General features: G+C 53.2%; 6 protein-coding genes across 6 annotated transcripts; 4 read left to right on the top strand and 2 right to left on the bottom strand.

Moving 5' to 3' along the window:
- Positions 1 to 123: 123 nt before the first annotated feature.
- On the top strand, positions 124 to 2,639 carry JCM15063_004612 (Rho GTPase-activating protein; the record flags this gene model as incomplete). The annotated part of the gene is made up of 4 exons (XM_076678605.1): positions 124 to 1,303; positions 1,378 to 1,690; positions 1,773 to 1,918; positions 2,005 to 2,639. The coding sequence occupies 4 exons, from the start codon at positions 124 to 126 to the stop codon at positions 2,637 to 2,639; spliced, it is 2,274 nt and encodes a 757-aa protein (XP_076534349.1).
- Positions 2,640 to 3,029: 390 nt separating this feature from the next.
- Positions 3,030 to 4,120, top strand: LOG1 (Log1p; the record flags this gene model as incomplete). The annotated part of the gene is made up of 5 exons (XM_076678604.1): positions 3,030 to 3,199; positions 3,312 to 3,399; positions 3,480 to 3,678; positions 3,753 to 3,810; positions 3,889 to 4,120. The coding sequence occupies 5 exons, from the start codon at positions 3,030 to 3,032 to the stop codon at positions 4,118 to 4,120; spliced, it is 747 nt and encodes a 248-aa protein (XP_076534348.1).
- Positions 4,121 to 4,367: 247 nt separating this feature from the next.
- Positions 4,368 to 5,552, bottom strand: JCM15063_004610 (RlpA-like double-psi beta-barrel domain-containing protein; the record flags this gene model as incomplete). Its single annotated transcript, XM_076678603.1, has 3 exons — positions 4,368 to 4,464; positions 4,552 to 4,672; positions 4,766 to 5,552. 3 exons carry the CDS (start codon positions 5,550 to 5,552, stop codon positions 4,368 to 4,370), a joined length of 1,005 nt encoding a protein of 334 aa, XP_076534347.1.
- A 933-nt stretch (positions 5,553 to 6,485) lies between these two features.
- On the top strand, positions 6,486 to 8,050 carry JCM15063_004609 (uncharacterized protein; the record flags this gene model as incomplete). The annotated part of the gene is made up of 3 exons (XM_076678602.1): positions 6,486 to 7,010; positions 7,080 to 7,853; positions 7,940 to 8,050. The coding sequence occupies 3 exons, from the start codon at positions 6,486 to 6,488 to the stop codon at positions 8,048 to 8,050; spliced, it is 1,410 nt and encodes a 469-aa protein (XP_076534346.1).
- A 287-nt stretch (positions 8,051 to 8,337) lies between these two features.
- On the top strand, positions 8,338 to 13,352 carry JCM15063_004608 (patatin-like phospholipase domain-containing protein; the record flags this gene model as incomplete). The annotated part of the gene is made up of 17 exons (XM_076678601.1): positions 8,338 to 8,667; positions 8,726 to 8,809; positions 9,720 to 9,899; positions 10,070 to 10,258; positions 10,324 to 10,411; positions 10,475 to 10,533; positions 10,600 to 10,864; positions 10,928 to 11,149; positions 11,225 to 11,461; positions 11,541 to 11,618; positions 11,692 to 11,770; positions 11,842 to 11,897; positions 11,969 to 12,165; positions 12,230 to 12,335; positions 12,414 to 12,502; positions 12,571 to 12,596; positions 12,680 to 13,352. 17 exons carry the CDS (start codon positions 8,338 to 8,340, stop codon positions 13,350 to 13,352), a joined length of 2,958 nt encoding a protein of 985 aa, XP_076534345.1.
- Positions 13,353 to 13,499: 147 nt separating this feature from the next.
- JCM15063_004607 (uncharacterized protein) lies at positions 13,500 to 15,949 on the bottom strand (the record flags this gene model as incomplete). Its single annotated transcript, XM_076678600.1, has 4 exons — positions 13,500 to 14,144; positions 14,246 to 14,579; positions 14,646 to 15,165; positions 15,244 to 15,949. The coding sequence occupies 4 exons, from the start codon at positions 15,947 to 15,949 to the stop codon at positions 13,500 to 13,502; spliced, it is 2,205 nt and encodes a 734-aa protein (XP_076534344.1).
- Positions 15,950 to 16,325: the final 376 nt, after the last annotated feature.

The raw sequence follows: 16,325 nt of genomic DNA, 5'->3' as shown, positions 1-16,325 counted from the left end.
GCGTCGACTAGTTGGCCTACATCATCACCCAGCACGGCGCGACAGATCCTCAAGTGACCCTACCTCGACTCTGCAGTGATCGAGGCTCGGCGGATACAGCGGCAGTGCCTCCCCTCTGCGCGAATGAACCGTCTCTCAGAGTACAGCCATGCCTACCCCGACGCGACTCGCTCCACCCTCGGTGACAGCCAGTACGATTCAATCAACTCGTCAGCTCTTGAACCTATGAGCTCGTCCGCGTCGGAACGGGAGCGAGAGCGGCCAGTGCATGGTACAACTCGCGCCCCACCACCTCGCATCCCCGATCGACCTCGCCCTGTCACCGCGTACGAGTCGACCGAAACCTTGTCCCGCACTCCAAGGACGAACATTGATCCAAACACGTCGACGAATCGAGCGAGCAAACGAGGGAGCGTCATGTTGCTCCCCGATGGTCACTTCAGTCACCGTGGAGGTGCACAGCAGGCTTGGATGTCGCAATTTGAGCCGATCCGCGACGATCTCGAAACTGAACCCGACCGCGAGGATGCAGCGACGTCTGTTCCGGCATGCTCGGCAGGGTCCCAGCCCGGACCGTCGAGCATGGCCCCTCCTCCTCCTCCACCACCACGCCGATTCCGGCCCTCGACCTCGAATACGAACTCGACTTCAACTTCACTCCCTACGTCGACCTCGCTCCCGTTTGGCAGTTCGGCCTTCTCGGCGATCAAGCAGCACGGAGGCAGCATCAAAGACCGGATCAATGCCGGGGTTGGAGGGTTCACGCGCGAACGGTGGAACAATGGCGCTGCGTTACTCGGTCGAGGTTCAAACAAACCTGCAGTCTCCACTGCAGGCGGCATGACGACGTCGGCCAGCTCGCCGACATTCCCCACGACGTCAACGTCCCCCTCGAACAACTGCACTACGATCAAATTGCCAGCGACCATCTTTAACGTGCAGGTGCCTCGAGTGACTGGGGTTGCGTTTGGTACCCCCCTTGAACCGCTCGTCGCTCAAACTCGACTTGCGACGGTCCTGCCCCCTAGACCCGAATCCTTGTCGCCCATCACGGGAGACCTGTCGGCTCGATGGTTACCCGCGATCGCGTATCGATCTCTCGAGTATTTGTCGACACGGCAACTTGGGTTGACCGAGGAAGGGATCTACCGGATCCCCGGCAGAAGTCACATGGTTGTCCAACTGAGAACCGTGTTTGACGCGGGATTAGGAGCGAGTCAAGATCTCGATTTGCGAGAACTTCACCCGAGCTGTTTGGACCCCAACGCAGTTGCGAGTTGCTTCAAGAACTGGTTGCGAGAAAGTTTGTCGTCTTCGCCCAATTTCGTTTTCTGACGGTGTACACTGATGCTTTGTATGGGGTTTTGTCACTGGCAGTCCCAGAACCGCTGTTGTCAAGAGAGCTCGAACCCAAGATTGATCAACTATGTCTCGACCATCTCGGCTACTCAGCGTCTTCCTCTCACTTTTTGTCCACTTCTCCAAATCCCGCCGCGTCTGCAACTTCATCTCCAAACCCGAATCCAGGAGACTCGAACGCTTCGGCACCATCGACGCCAATCACTCCAACGTTCAAGCAGGGTACCACGACGACGACGATCACGATTCCGCCCGAATTCCTCACGACGCTGTCAAAATTGTTTGTCACGGAATTGAAAGCCGAATACTTTTATCTACTACGAGCTGTCGCGTACGTTTCCCCAGTTCCTATTCGCTTCCAACCAGGTTTGAACACGGGCCTTGACCCTCGGTTTCATCGTTTGTTTGTTCAGGTACCACCTCGCATTGCTATCGAGTCATTCAGACGAAAACAAGATGACGTTGACGAACCTGAGATTGATCTTAAGTCCTACCTTGAGATTGAGCCCTGGGTTCTTGCTCGTGCTCGTACAGGAACGTGAAACGATCTTTGGCAACGGTCGCAATTTGGGCAAGTTTCCCCGACATTCCATCAATGTCCTTCTTGGGTTACTGATGGGGATTTTTCTTGTTTGCTGTGTACAGATGCGCAAAAGAGATCAGGGCAGGGATTGGACGAATCGATTCAAGAACCTACCACTACTCGAACTCCCTCTCCTAGCGTACCTCTTAGACAAGAGGTACCACCACCACCACCACCATCATTATCGACTAACAACAACAAGTCGATCACGCCTATTGCGAATCGATTCTCGACTACTCCTGCATCTTATCTTGCAAGACCACCACGTCCACCTCGTGACTCGACTGGGTCTTCTTCATCATCTCGTCCTGCTTCAACACCACGAGACACGACACCACAAGAAGCGTATGGTTCAAGGCGCAAGATGGAATCGATTGGACAAGGAGGGTTCTTCAGTCGAGGCAAGAACGTACCTCGTGATCACTCGAATCCAAGACCTGCACTCGTCGATCGGGACGACAATCAAACTCATTCGACTGCTGCGAGACCTTTGCGGCAGCAGGAGCAAGACTCGAGGTTGAGCGAAACAAACGGAGAGGAAGGGTTGAGAGAACGAGAACGGATCAAGAGTGTCGATCTCAAATTGGCATTACCTGATGGACTTGGAGATGGTCTCGGAATTGGAATCAAGGATCTCGACCTCGGGAGAGAAGGAGGACAAGGTACGAGGTTTGGAGGAAAACGTGAAAGTCGATGACATTCAAGAACCGAAATGGCCGTTCCTTCCTTCACCAAGATCTTTGTCTGGAACTTGTCGTCGATTGCTCTCTTCATCCTCCTTTTGTGTTCAGACATACATCTTTTTTTGCATCGCTTGTCGCATCAACTTGCATTGTAAATTTGCCCCTGGACCTTGGGTTCCACACTGACTTCATATCTTTTGGGAATGCGAACCGAGACGATCTGTTCACTACCTTGTCTCGCGATGTTGGCGCAATGACAGAGAACGTACCCCCTATCTGGGATCGCAAAGGTGAGACACGTCATCATCATCGCCCCCCCCCCCCCAGGAATGCCGCGTGAGTTACCTCTCTTTCTCTGTCCCACTCTCTCCGCTTGAACCGCGCTGTTTTCGAGAGAGCCAAAAATGACTTCAACCCCTACGAATCGACCCGATGGACCAGGTCTCCCTCCTGCAGATCCTGAATCTGGAATCACCGTGTTTTGTGGTTCTTCTCCAGGTCACGATCGAGTGTACCTTGAAGTCGCTACGTGTCTCGCTCGAGCGATCGCCAAGAGCGGTAAAACTCTCGTCTAGTTGAGCTCTTTCTCTCCTTTTTCCAGATCAAAAGAAGAAAACACTCTTTCCAAAATGCACACAACCCGCTCATACTTTTTTTTGTTTTCTTTTTTGAACACCCTGATTTAGTGGAGGAGGTACGATGGGATTGATGGGACAAGTTGCGAAATCGGCACTCGAAGCGAATGGCAAAGTTCACGGCATCATTCCTTCCGCCGTACGCTTTCTCTCTTGTTTTCCTTTTCTTTCAGCTCTGAGAGAAAAGCGAGACTGAAAACGAATATGTTGTTTTTCAAGTTCTTGACTCATGAAGCACCAGATCGAGCTTCCAAGTTGCACCCGAACGAAGTCGAGACTGTGTGTTCGTCAATGCACGAGAGGAAGCGGATGTTTGCGGATCGTTCCAACGCGTTTGTAGGACTTCCAGGAGGGTACGGGACTTGCGAAGAGCTCTTCGAGATGACGACTTGGTCACAACTAGGAATTCACAAGAAACGTGGGTGTTTTTTTCCCAGGATCGTTTCACTTATAAATCAATCAGGTCCGTGGCTGACTGTCTTGTTCTATCAGCGGTCGTCCTGCTCAACGTAAACGAGTTCTACACACCACTTCGACAATTCATTGAAGGGCAAGTTTCCTTGAACCCAGGAAAACCTGAAACTCTCTCCGTCTGACATTTGCCACATCAAACTTTTCATTCTTCCAGGGCCATCTCGGCTGGATTCATTTCTCCCTCGAATCGAAACTTTCTCATCTTTGTCGATTCACCACCGCCATCGACGATGCCGGCGGGTGAATCAGTTGTCTCTTCGTTCGATTGGGGTGAAGCGGCATTGAGAGCGATCGAGGAATGGCATCGGTTGGGAACTGGAGGCGCCGAACCTTTCAAACTCGATTGGAACGATCAAGAACAACAGGACAAGAGTCGTTACGTTTAGAAGCCATCGACTCTCCCCGCCCAAACAGGCGATTCACGCTCAAACGATCCTCGATCTCTTGAAGCTTTTTTGGTCTTCTCTCCTAATTCACAGATTTTCGAGAAAACCTGCAAGAAGTGAAGAGGAGAAAGAAACGTCTCTATTTGGTGGCAATAATTACTGAAAGAGAAACCCCCATTGTTTGACCACCCGACCGAGAAAACAACCCTAGCCAAAAAAGATGACACGCAGAAATACTGAGGGGAATTCAGAGGACTTGAGGTCCGTACAGAGCTTTCAGCTTTGAAGTCCACGACGAGAAGGGAGGTCCCGCTAAAGTCGATACTTCGATATCGGTCACTTTCCTGATTTTTTGACGCAAACTGCATCAGAAATCTCTGATCTATCTCTTGAGAGTCATATAACGCATGGCACTCAAGAAAGGGACTCACCCGACTTCGAGCGCGAAAAGTTGTTGGAATGCGGCTTTCGAGAGATCGACATGAGGGATACCCGGTGCGCACCCACCACACATGTCGACCAGTCTCACGATGACCGATTTGTTGTTTTTGGCTAACCAGGCAGCGCGCAAGAGACAGAGAGAGAGGAGAGAACTATGAGTGTTGAGAGAAAGGAGGAGTCGGACCAAGGGAGAGGAAACCTTACGGGATTTGAGCTGGAGGAACGATCCACACGCAGGCCTTCCTTTGCCCCAGTCGAGCGTGACGGCAGCAATCAGGGACGAATCTTTCGGAGTCCAACCGGACTTGTCGGCGCAATACGGTCTCAACAAGTCAGCTCCAGTGTACCAAGTGATCGCGGCCGAGATCTTGGGGATCGACGAAGCGAGTTTGACGAGAGACCGTTGAATCCCGTTGGTAGAACTCGATTGCAGGTTGTTGCCTCCTTTCGATTTCGAATGGTTGTTCCTTCTCGAAACTTGTTGCATTTTCGGAGATTTCGCTTTGCGAGAATTCTTGGCTGGGGACGACGAGTGATGCTTCTTCTGCTTCTTCTTCTTCTTGCGGTTCGAGTTCTTGTCTTTCGCTCGTTTCTCCAAGATGGGACCGGGTAAAACCAATTCCCCTCGTTTCGAAAACTCGACGTCAAACATTTCACGACTCGAATCTCGAGCTCGTTTCTGGATGTCTCCATGTCGACGTTTCTCAAACTTGTTTGCACGTGGGTCGTTTGCGACGTCTCGTTCGAGCATGAGACCAACGGAAACCGTGAACGTGTCACGTTTCTTCAACGACGTTGCCGACAGGAGTGTGTTGAACTCAGTCAAGACTCCGGATCGTTCATCAAAGTGGTAACCCGGAGTCGGGGTACTAGCCGAGGAGATGTTTGAACGGGCAAAGATTGACGAAGTGTCTTCGGCAGGGAGCGAGAACGCGAGTGAGGGAGTCGACGCGATCAAGAGGGATGCGACGACCGTGGCGAGGGAACGCATTTCGAGAACCGTGCGGGCGCAGATGCGATATTCGAAGGAGGCGGTTGTGTAACGGACGTTTGGGTCGCGAGAGGTGCAAAGAGGAACAGAGAGAAAGAGACAGATAGAGAGCGACGAAACCTGGTCCGGGATGCAAGGCTGAACTCCGTGCCACCGAGAATTACAACGCGCGAGTCTTGCACGCGAACGCAGCGCAACCCGCGGAATCGCGATTTTGACTGGAACGAAAGGGGCGCGGCTCGTCCTGCCAGGATACTCGACCAATTGGCGCTTTCGAAGCAAGCCCGGTCTCGAAAGTATCTGCTTCATTGCAACATCCTCGTGGCTGCCGCATTCCGCGAATGACCTTTTCGCCCAATCGACTTGCAATCGGCTGCGACCACTCGAGGAGAGAACCAAGCTCGTGCACAGCTTGCACAGCAAATTGCGCAGACCTGCGCATGTCTGACAGGTCATTAGCTGAGCTCCTGGATGATATGTAGCCCGGCGCAGCATCAGGCGCGGGGTGAACGCGGCGACGAGCAACAGCGAGCGGGAGCAGTCCGAATCGGGTCCAGCGCCCAGTACGAGCCCGGAGAATCAGCTGCTCGCCTTTGTCTTGACGGCCCGGTCACAGAGGGTGCAAGGTTGCTACTGTGCGCGAGGACGCGACAGGGGGTCGATCGAGTTGGCATGATGAGACTCGAGGCTCGGCACGGCGTTGCTGCTCTGTGGGATGCTCGGTTCGGTGCAGCCGTTGTCTATTCTGCTGTCTTGCTGTCTTGCTTGGATCGGAGTTGCACTGAGAGGCGAAAAGGCTGGGGAAATGACGCACGAAATGTTCGGCAGACTCGGACTTCGGCGTCGCTCATTCACGTCCCATCTCGCTCGCTCTCGACTCTACTGCTCCGCTTCCGGTCACATCAACAGCTCAACGAGTAACAGAGGAACGACATGCTCCGTGCAACCGTAGGAGCGCTGGTCCGTACCCCGACGAGACGCACCGCCGCCGCGAGCTTGGCCCAACGGGGATTCGCATCTTCGGCATCCTGGGAGAAGCAGCGTTTGGTGATCCTCGGGTCTGGATGGGGAGGGTACGAGACCCTGCGCAAGGTGGACAAGTCGCGCTACGACGTCACCGTCGTCTCGCCCACCTCACACTTTGCCTTCACACCGCTTCTAGCCGGGTGCGCCGTCGGCACGATCGAGTACGAATGCGCAATCGAACCTGTGCGGGCGTACAATACGGTCAAGTACTACCAGGCGTGGGCCGACCAGATCGACTTGCGCCGGAACCGCATCACGTGCATGTCGGCGGTCGGCGCCGCGAGCACGACCGAGGAAATGAGATCCCTGCCCGGCTCGAGCAAGACGTTCGAGGTCGGGTACGACAAGCTCGTCATCGCCGTCGGGTGCTACTCGCAAACATTCAACACGCCGGGCGTGAAACAGTACGCCAACTTTTTGAAAGAGACCAAGGTCGGTAATTCAAGAATAGTTCCCCCGTTTCATACCCAGAATCGATACTCACGCATACATGGCTCGCAGGACGCTCGCAAGATTCGCTCCCGCATCCTCGAGTGTTTTGAACTCGCAGCCCAGCCCACTCTGACCGACGTCGAGCGTCGCAACTTGCTCAATTTCGTCATTGTCGGCGGAGGTCCCACCGGTGTCGAGTTCGCAGGCGAGCTTTCCGACTTTATAACGTCCGACCTCGAACGAGCGTTCCCGACTTTGGCTCCGTTGGCTCGAATCACGATCTACGACGTCGCACCGGGCATCTTGGGCAGCTTTGACAAGAGTCTGCAAGAGTACGCCGAGAAAAAGTTTGACCGAGAAGGGATCAAGGTCAAAGGGAACCACCACGTCAAGGAAGTGAAGGAGGATCACCTCGTCATCGAGGAGGAAGGTCGAGTCGACTTTGGTCTCCTCGTGTGGTCGACTGGACTCGCCCCGAACCCTCTCATCGATTCGATTCAGGATCTACAGCACGACGAGAAGACGCACTCGCTCAAAGTGACCGACACGTTCAACCCGATCAATGTGGATGGTACCGTTCAGGACAACGTGTTTGTCATCGGAGACGCGTCATCCCTCGAAGCGAAACTACCGGCGACAGCCCAAGTCGCGAGTCAAGAGGCCTCCTTTTTGGCGAAACACCTCAACAAGCTCGCACGGGGCAAAAAGATTGATCCCGACGCAGGGTTCGTGTTCAACAATGCCGGAGTCATGTCGTACCTAGGCGGATGGGACAGTGTTGTCGATCGCAGTCAAGCAGACAAAGGTCCCAAGGGAGAACTTACCGGGAAAGCAGCTTGGCTCGTGAGTGTGATAATTTTGCCCGCTCCCAAAACTTTGTCCTTCAGAAACCTCCAGATCCTGATTCTGCTTTTGCTGGGGTTTGGCAGTTGTGGAGGTCGGCATACTGGTCGCAAGCCATGTCGATTCGAAACAAGATGCTCCTCGCGTTCTACTGGTTCATGACTTGGTTGTCCGGACGGAGGATCACCAAGGTGTAAGAATCCTCTCCATCACTACGATCGGGAAACAACAAAAGTGCTCTTGTACAAAAGCCTTTGTCGTTATAGAATGTACATATACACTAGTTGAAGTTGCAAACATCCAAGTTGTTCACATCTCGTTCTCGAAAAGCGCAACTTGAGAAGGTCAGATGAGGTCTCTCGACGTCAGAATGCCGCACAATCATCGTTCCCCACTTGGTTATCGTGGCCTCTCTCCCTCTCTCCCTACCTTGCTTCTCCTCCTCATTAGCCCTCCCTGCGTACACGATAGATCCTGCGAAATCATGCCTTCCGATGCCGATGTGAATCAACCTCCCTCGATGACCAACGTCGGAGATGATCACACCCACACTCAAGGATCTCAAGATCGTCCCGGTACTCAAGACGCACTTCGAGGTCAAGGGAATTCAGCTGCCGTCCTCTCAATCCCTCGAGACCAAGTCGCCCCCGCTGCTCAAGAAGGTCCCAGTGGACACGAATTGACCAAGGAGGATCGAAGTAACGTCGCTGGACAGAAACTGGACAACAAGGAACGAGAGATTCCGAATTACATCACGGTTGGGAAAGACGAAAGTGCTGTTTGTGGTGGACCTTCAGCTCCATCCGAAGGTCGAGTAAGTTTTTCCATTATTTTCCTTGTCAATGTTTTGGCTGAATGTTGGGGAAAATCAGGTCGCCCAACCTCCTACCGATAATGACAAGAACCTCGTCGAAGCGGGTACGACCATGAGTGGGGACGCGACGGCCTATGGAGGCGTAAGTCGTTTTCCTCGATTGACTCGTTTCCGGAACCTCACCATGGGAGGGATCCCAGTATCGAGTTGCATCCGAACTGAATTGATGGTCAGTTACAAAACACAGCTTGAGGAAAAACATGCTAGCGGCAACAAGAACAAGAGGAACTCGCACCTGTAGAGAGAGAAAAGGAGCTCGAGAATCAGTTTGTCCACGCAGTTGTTCTGTTCGTATCCCTTTTTGTTGTTTTTCTTCAATTTTGTATCGCTCGATGACGACGACAAATGCATAACTTTGACATACTGATAATGCCCCGAGGAGAAAGTGCATTGTCGTGCAAACGGAACCTAGTCTTCTCGCGAGACCCAGAATTGGTCGTCGTGCTAGCTAGGGAATACGGTTACGCGCATGCGGCCTCGATCTCCTGACAAATGTTATCGCCGAGAGGACGAATCTGCTCGACGACGAACCTGCTTGACAAGGGGACAGAGCATGGCATTGAACGAGAAGCCCTCGCGAGCAGAATCAAGTCGTGCTTGAGGATGCGGGACACGACCTTGCACAGAGTCAAAGCCGCATTGGTACCAAAGATCTGTGACCTTTGAACCGAGCGCTGGTCGCAGTCGCAATGCGCTGCTGCTAATGACAGGGGCAATCACGCGCCAGCGACTAGAGTTGAAGGATCCAGTGAAAGCAGCTTTGGATACACTGTCTGAATGCGGCTGAGCCCGAGAGTAGGCTCTACGGGCTTCAGGAGTCAGCGTTGCAATGTTTAGAAAGGGATGAGATCGCAACGGAGCAAGGAGAATCATGATGTAATCGGCGACCTCACTCTCCTCTCATTCCGCTCGCGTCCAAACCCATCGATCCCGATTCGAAAATTCGAGATAGCTCTCGAGAACTGTATGCTAGGATGAAGCGCGGTTCGCAGAAACATACGGCAAAGGAGGCCAGTGCGACCGCGTCTCGATCTCTCGAATCCGATCCTTCGAAAACCCGGCCACACAAACCATATTCAGCGACGGGAGGCAAGTGGGACGAATGGAACGAGAAAGCATGCAGCATGTCAGAAGACTGGGTCGACGAGGAGGGAGTCGAGGTCTTCCGAAAGGTAAGTGAACCTCCAACACGCGGGTGCCCAGGCCTAGGACCCCTCCCGGGCACGAAGCCAAAGAGGTACAGGTTCGATTCCGTGACAGACAAGGCAAACAATGCTGATTCAAATCTCATTCGCGAATTCACCTACTGTCCAATCTCCCCGCATCGCGTTGGTCGGAACAGGCCTTGTCGGACGAAGTCGACCTGAACTCGACGGGAGAACCACCAATAGAAAAGATCAGTTCCGTGTCGGATTTTGCGCCGATCAAGGAGCGCGTTCAGCGAAGACCTGGATCTGGATCGAAGCGACGGAGAACGAAGGATGTTACTCGCGAAGGGTTTGCATATCACCTGTCGAGGTGGCCGCTACTCGTAAGTAACCGTTACTATGTGGGACTAAAGTCACGATGCCTGACGTCGATCATTGTACGACCTAGGGATTGATCTTTACAATCATCTTTCTCGAATTCTTGGCGTATCTCCTCGTGAGGCAGATTGTCAACATCATCGAGTGGTGTTCAGCCTGTCAGTAATTGTTTTCCGGTACGATTAGCGCTGTACTGACTTGATTTGCTGAGTCATCCACAGGGAGAGGCGAGAGAGGCAAATTGCGAGTTGCGCTTCGAAATGCGGAAACGTTCGACGAGGTAAGTCCGGACATTCTCGCCAGGACCGTGTAGCGCGCCGCCTGACTCGAGACTGTTTCGTCGTAGTGGAAAGCTCGAGCACTCGCGCTTGATTCCCACCTCGGGCTCGATCATTGGAAGCGGTCGCCTCCGAACGCCTACTACGATGCACCACTCGTGCGTCGAGTCCTGAAAGCACTGCGCGAGTTACGGACGAAACAGGACGTCGAAGGAGTCTGTGCCGTGCTGCACGCCGTGTTGAAAAGTAATTTTGCTGGAACAGAAAGTTTCAGGCTGTACAGCGAGACGTACTACGGCACAAAGGAGCTCGTGCAAGAGTTCATTGACGAAGGTAAAGCAAAGCTTTGAACTTTTCTCGGAATGCTCAGCCAAGCTCACTCTGCTCGATTTGCAGTCACGGAATGCCTGATCTACGTTCGATCACTGCCACCCTCGATCCTTCCCCTTGCCGACAAGCTCGACTTTTTCCGCTCATCTTCCAAGAACCTTGGATCCTCTGCCCTATGTCTCAGTGGAGGAGCGTCATTCGGCTACTACCACTTTGGAGTGATACGAGCTTTGCTCGACCAAGGGTTGCTGCCCCGTGTAGTTACTGGTACCAGTGCCGGTGCTCTAGGTACGTACCACGACCCTTCGTTCCGCGCTTCTTTGGGTCTATCGAAACCTGAAACGCCTCGTGTCACCTGTGCAGTCGCCGCCTTCATCTGCTGTCGTACCGATCAAGAGATTTCGCAACTCTTGACCCCTGAACTTGCCGATCGAATCACGGCATGTTCAGAATCGACGGCAGTATGGTTGAAGCGAGTGTGGAAAACTGGTGCAAGGTTCGACACGATCGAATGGGCGAAGAAAGCGAGTTGGTTCACTCTTGGCAGCATGACGTTCAAGGAAGCGTTCGAGCGAACAGGCAGGATCCTCAACGTTTCAGGTGCGGCCCCGTCTCATTCGAGGGAGGTTGAAACGTTCTGTCAAGGATCCTGATCCTGACTTTTCTTGACTGACTGCAGTCATTCCGTATGATACGCATTCTCCGACTAAATTGCTCAACTACATCAACGCTCCAGAGTGCGTTATTTATACTGCAGGCGAGTGAAAGATTCCGTCTGGTTGTGCCCCCTGCGAGTTTTCATAGATCTGACACGGCAAGCTCGAACGCAGTCATTGCATCGGCAGCCGTGCCCGGGATCATCAACCCTGTAGTCCTATTGAGAAAAGACAAGCAAGGAAAGCTACACCCGTGAGTTCTTCCTGACACTGGAGGGCGTCCGAGTTGTTCGCAGCATCCTGACTCTGATTCGACGACCAAAGCTGGGAATTTCAAGGTCGCCACAAAGACGGTTCTCTTCGCGTCGATATTCCGCTACGTAAGTTTCGGCTCACCCGGCGTTCGGGTAAAGTCTAGCTGACCAAAGTTGTGAGCACGTTCCCGCTTCAGACGCCCTCAACCTGTTGTACAACGTCAATTTTTCGCTCGTCTCGCAAGTCAATCCTCATGTGCACTTGTTTGCGTTTTCGCCTCGGGGCGCTCCCGGAAGACCTGTAGCGCACAGAGCTGGGAAAGGATGGCGAGGAGGGTTCCTCCTCAGTGCCGCCGAGCAATACCTCAAGATTGAGCTCATGAAGAATTTCAGAGTGCGTCCTTGACACATATCGCGCATCATGTAACATTTTCCATTCTGATCGGGCTCTTCAACAGGTTATCCGAGATCTAGAGCTCTTGCCCGAATTCGGGGGGCAGAATTGGTCGGCAGTCTTTTTACAGAAATTCGAAGGTTCCGTTACCATCTGGCCCAAGTCTAGGCGTACGTGTACCTCTCAAGGCTCACCCAGACTCCGTCTCATGGTACTGATTGAGTTCACCACTCTTTTTCGACCGGTAGTCAAGGATTGGTTCAGGATCTTGACGGACCCTGACCGGAACGAGCTCGCGAGAATGATCAGGGTTGGACAGACAGTCACTTGGCCCAAAGTGAGTCTACTAGAATCTCTTACCTCTTCGCAAGATCCCGCCTGAATCTGACCTGTCATGAAAAACAGATTAAAATGATTGAGAACCGACTCAAGTGAGCTTTGCTTGCACGTGCAGTGTCTCCGCCTTTCCCGCTTTCTGACTTGACGGGCCTGTCTCGCCTGTTTCGATGTACAGAATTGAACGACAAATCGATCTCGGACGTGAAGAGCTTCGAATCGCTCTCGCGGCTCGTTCCGGAACTCACTCGAACCCAGATCGAGCTCTCCCACTACCACCGTTCCGTCATCATGGCTCTTCCGATTTCCTTCACACTTCTTCGTCAGCTTCCGCTTCGAGGTCTCACTCTCCTCACCAACTTCGGAACCGACACGAAGTTCCGACTCGAGACCTCGATTACGATCATGACGACGAAGACTTTATTGGGGTCGAACGTCGAGATCGAGACGAGGATGTACAAGAGGAACAACTCGCGAGAGACGAGAGGGACGCAACTCCGATCTATTCGACCAAGTCGGGCCAGCCGGTCACGATCGACAACGATGAGGAGAATCACCGCTCCCGAATCGAAGGAGCTGCGGCAGAACGACGAAGCGCGATTCTCGAGCGGTTAGGACTAGCGGTTGATCAACGCGACCGGGAGAACCGAAATGGGAATGGCAAGGGCAAGGGCAAATTCGCGCGACCGAATCGAGATGGAGAAGCGAGTGATTTCACGGCAGAGAGTGGAGCCGAGAGTACGGGGAGTAACGTCACTGGTCGGTTGAGACGGAGACGTTACAGTATGGGAAGTGTCGGACGTCGAACGCGAGGTGCAAGTCTCAGTACTGATGAGGAAGGGTGGAGGTAACAACCGCGATATCTCGTTCAGCTATTCCTCTTTGCTTTTTCATTCCGTAGAGCCCTAGACTGTAGCAAACACAACATTATTCCTTTCATGCCATCCCTCGAGATTCATAATCAAAGGTGCATGGTGGTGCTTTCTACACAATCTTTTTCAAGCGCCTGGATCCCCGCGCAAATCGATTGTCTCTTCGTCTTCGAGGTCAAACTCGTCCTTGATCTCTTGTACGGTATGATGTGGTGGTACCTTGTCCCCTTCGATCTCGACAAACATTTTCGAAATCCTCGTCGCGTCGACGATCGAATACGTTTTGCAATAAGCTTTGATGAGGGATTGAATCGTGGTGGACCATTTCACCGCGACGTTGATCGATCGAGTTTTCGAACCTCTGACCGTCAACCGGAACAAGTTGTCGTCTCCCGAAACCGGCGCTGGAGACCTCGATCGTTCCACTGCAGTCGAGTTTGAAGGTTGTACCGAAGGAGTTCTCGTAGAATCTCGCAAAGTCGAAGTCGACTGTGATTGGGTAGTAGTGGGCAAGTGATCGAGAGCCGAGAGATCAGCGTCGTCTTGATCGGGATCTTGAGAGATTGAGATCCCTTTCTCGATTCGTTCCTGTTCGAGTTGTACGATCCGGTTCCAATCGGTATCCGAATACACTTTAAAGTGTGCCGTACTCCCCGCTCGTAGTTTCAAAGATTTCGGAGTTCCGAAATCGTACACTTGAGATTTCTTGTGAACCCAAACTTTGTCGGTCCTCGCCGAAATGGTCGTGAATATCGTCGAAAACGGTTGATTCTGCGTTTGGAACGGGTCCATTTTGATTGAGAGTGAACAACATGGACAAATGCAAACCAGGGCGGAAGAAGAAAGAACAGAAGAAAACTTGGGGCACTCACGAGTCCAAGTTCGAACGCAACTTCATGGGCATACGCCGCCTTGTCCTTGGCAGGGATGACCAAGTCTGGAGGGATCCCGATCCCAATCATAATGGTGACTTTGCCTTCTACATCTTCTTGTACTCGAGGAGCACGACCTCGAGCCAAGAGCTCGAGAGGATTCAACGGGTCGTAGGTGGTGCGTCTCGAGGTGGCACGAATCGCCGCGAGGGAAGGGTCGAGAGCTTCGGATCCTTCTTCCCCTTCCGAGGAAGAACCGAGCATGAGAGTCGGGTTCGAAGTCATGATGATCGGGTTTTGCGCAAGGGATGATGGAGACGTTGGTCGGAGACCCCTAACGAAGAGAAATATCATAAGCGTTCCTGTTCGATCGGGACCGAAGTGATAGGGAGAGCTGTACCGTGCTTTCGCCAACAACTCTTGTGCTGTCGACACTTTGACCATTGGAGGAGGAGAAGGTTTTCGAGGCGAGGTCTTTTTAGCCTTGGGTACAGGTTGCGACAAGTGCTGGCGCTTGCCGCTTCGCGCCGCCGCTCTCGGGGCCGCGCCTTCGTCGACAAGGGGTCTCGAACGTTTACCGTTAGTTGCTACGGAGATGCTGTCATCACTGTCCCCTTCGTGTCGGTCGCTACTCCATCCATCAAGTCGTTCCTGATTCGAATCTACATCGACTCGAGAGCGTTTGCGATCTGGGGTGGCACTCTTGCGTTTCAAAGGCCGCTCCCGTCCTCGAGCCCACGCTGGCAGGGTGAGGTTCTTGGTCATGTGTTCCTGACCTTCGAGGTCGGAAGAGGGATCGAGCCTCTTTCTCCTGCGTACGCGAGAATCGATCGAGCTGTCTGAATGGGCATCTGCGGGTTCCGAATCTGACGAGCTAGATACGATCAAGGAGGTTTCCGTCGCTTGAGGTTGACTTTTCGCTGGATTTTTTGGAACAATGACAAAAATGTTAATCAGGAAAGGGGTGAAATCGAGAAGAAGGGGGAAGGGAAACTGACGAGGACTCGTCTCGAAAGGGGTTGCGGAACTACGCGCGGCGATTGCTTTGGGTAATCTGCCTCCTGCTCGTGCAGCAGTAGGAACGGTTTTCGTCGCTCCGAGGTTCATGTTGAAGAAATCGTCCGCTTCGTCTGAACTGTCTCCACCAGGAGGTTTCACATAGACGGGTTTCTTTGGAACCAATACAGAGGATCGTTTCTTTGGGGTGGTCGAGGGTTGTGATCGGGGAAGGGTGGTGGTCGCCAAAGTCGAATCTAGGGACGTCGAGCGCGGGACTGGGGATGGAACCGGACTTTTTGGACCCCGAGACTTGTCAGGTCGGGAAGGAAGGGGAAGAGACGACGAGGATGACGACGAGGCGATGATCACGGGATGCTTTCGCTTGACAGTCGGTACAGAGGTCGTTGTGGTTGGGAGGATTTCGAGAGGACTCGATATGGCTTTGAGCTCTGGTCGAGCGTCGGGATGGCTGAGATTGTCGTCATCGTCGTCGTCAGAGATGATCCCTCGCTTCTGGGTGCGATTCGTGCGTGCAGGCGGGTTGGCGGTGCGTTTATGCGGTGCGGCTTGCGGGGCTGCGGGCGCGGCCAGTTCATCGACTCCTCGTGGCGCGCGTCGGACCCGACTTGATTTGCGGACAACAGGAGACGCAGATCGCTCCACCTGTGGTGTATCGAGGAACTCGAGGTCGGAAGAGGAGCCCATTGGTCGAAGGTGCAGATGGAACGAGCGATTCTCGAGGGTGAGGACGCTTGAAATCGACGTTCGGCTCTCTCGACGTCTCGTTGATTCCCGAATGTACTTGCTAAGGTTGTCGAGTCGGCAAGCGCGAAGCGGGAAGACCACCCTTCGGAGCCGATTATATGCACAAGTCGCTCGCGAACAGGTACACCCCTGGTTGCGCTCAATCGTTCCGGGCGTTTCAAGCCTCAAGTGAGCTATACGCGACCGACGAAAAATGAAAAGCGAAAAATACAAGTTCGCGGAGATCCGAGCATGAGATGCATGAGACGGTTAAACGTCTTGCAGCTCCCTCTCTATCGTCGCACCTCGGTCCAGGGTGTACCCGGCCCGACTCGAT

This window comes from Sporobolomyces koalae, assembly GCF_050403365.1.
Source record: "Sporobolomyces koalae JCM15063 DNA, S_koalae_JCM15063T_v1_ctg15, whole genome shotgun sequence".
NCBI classification, from domain to species: domain Eukaryota; kingdom Fungi; phylum Basidiomycota; class Microbotryomycetes; order Sporidiobolales; family Sporidiobolaceae; genus Sporobolomyces; species Sporobolomyces koalae.
The sequence above is the reverse complement of the archived record's forward strand: the minus strand, read 5'-3'. Positions and strand labels throughout refer to the sequence as shown.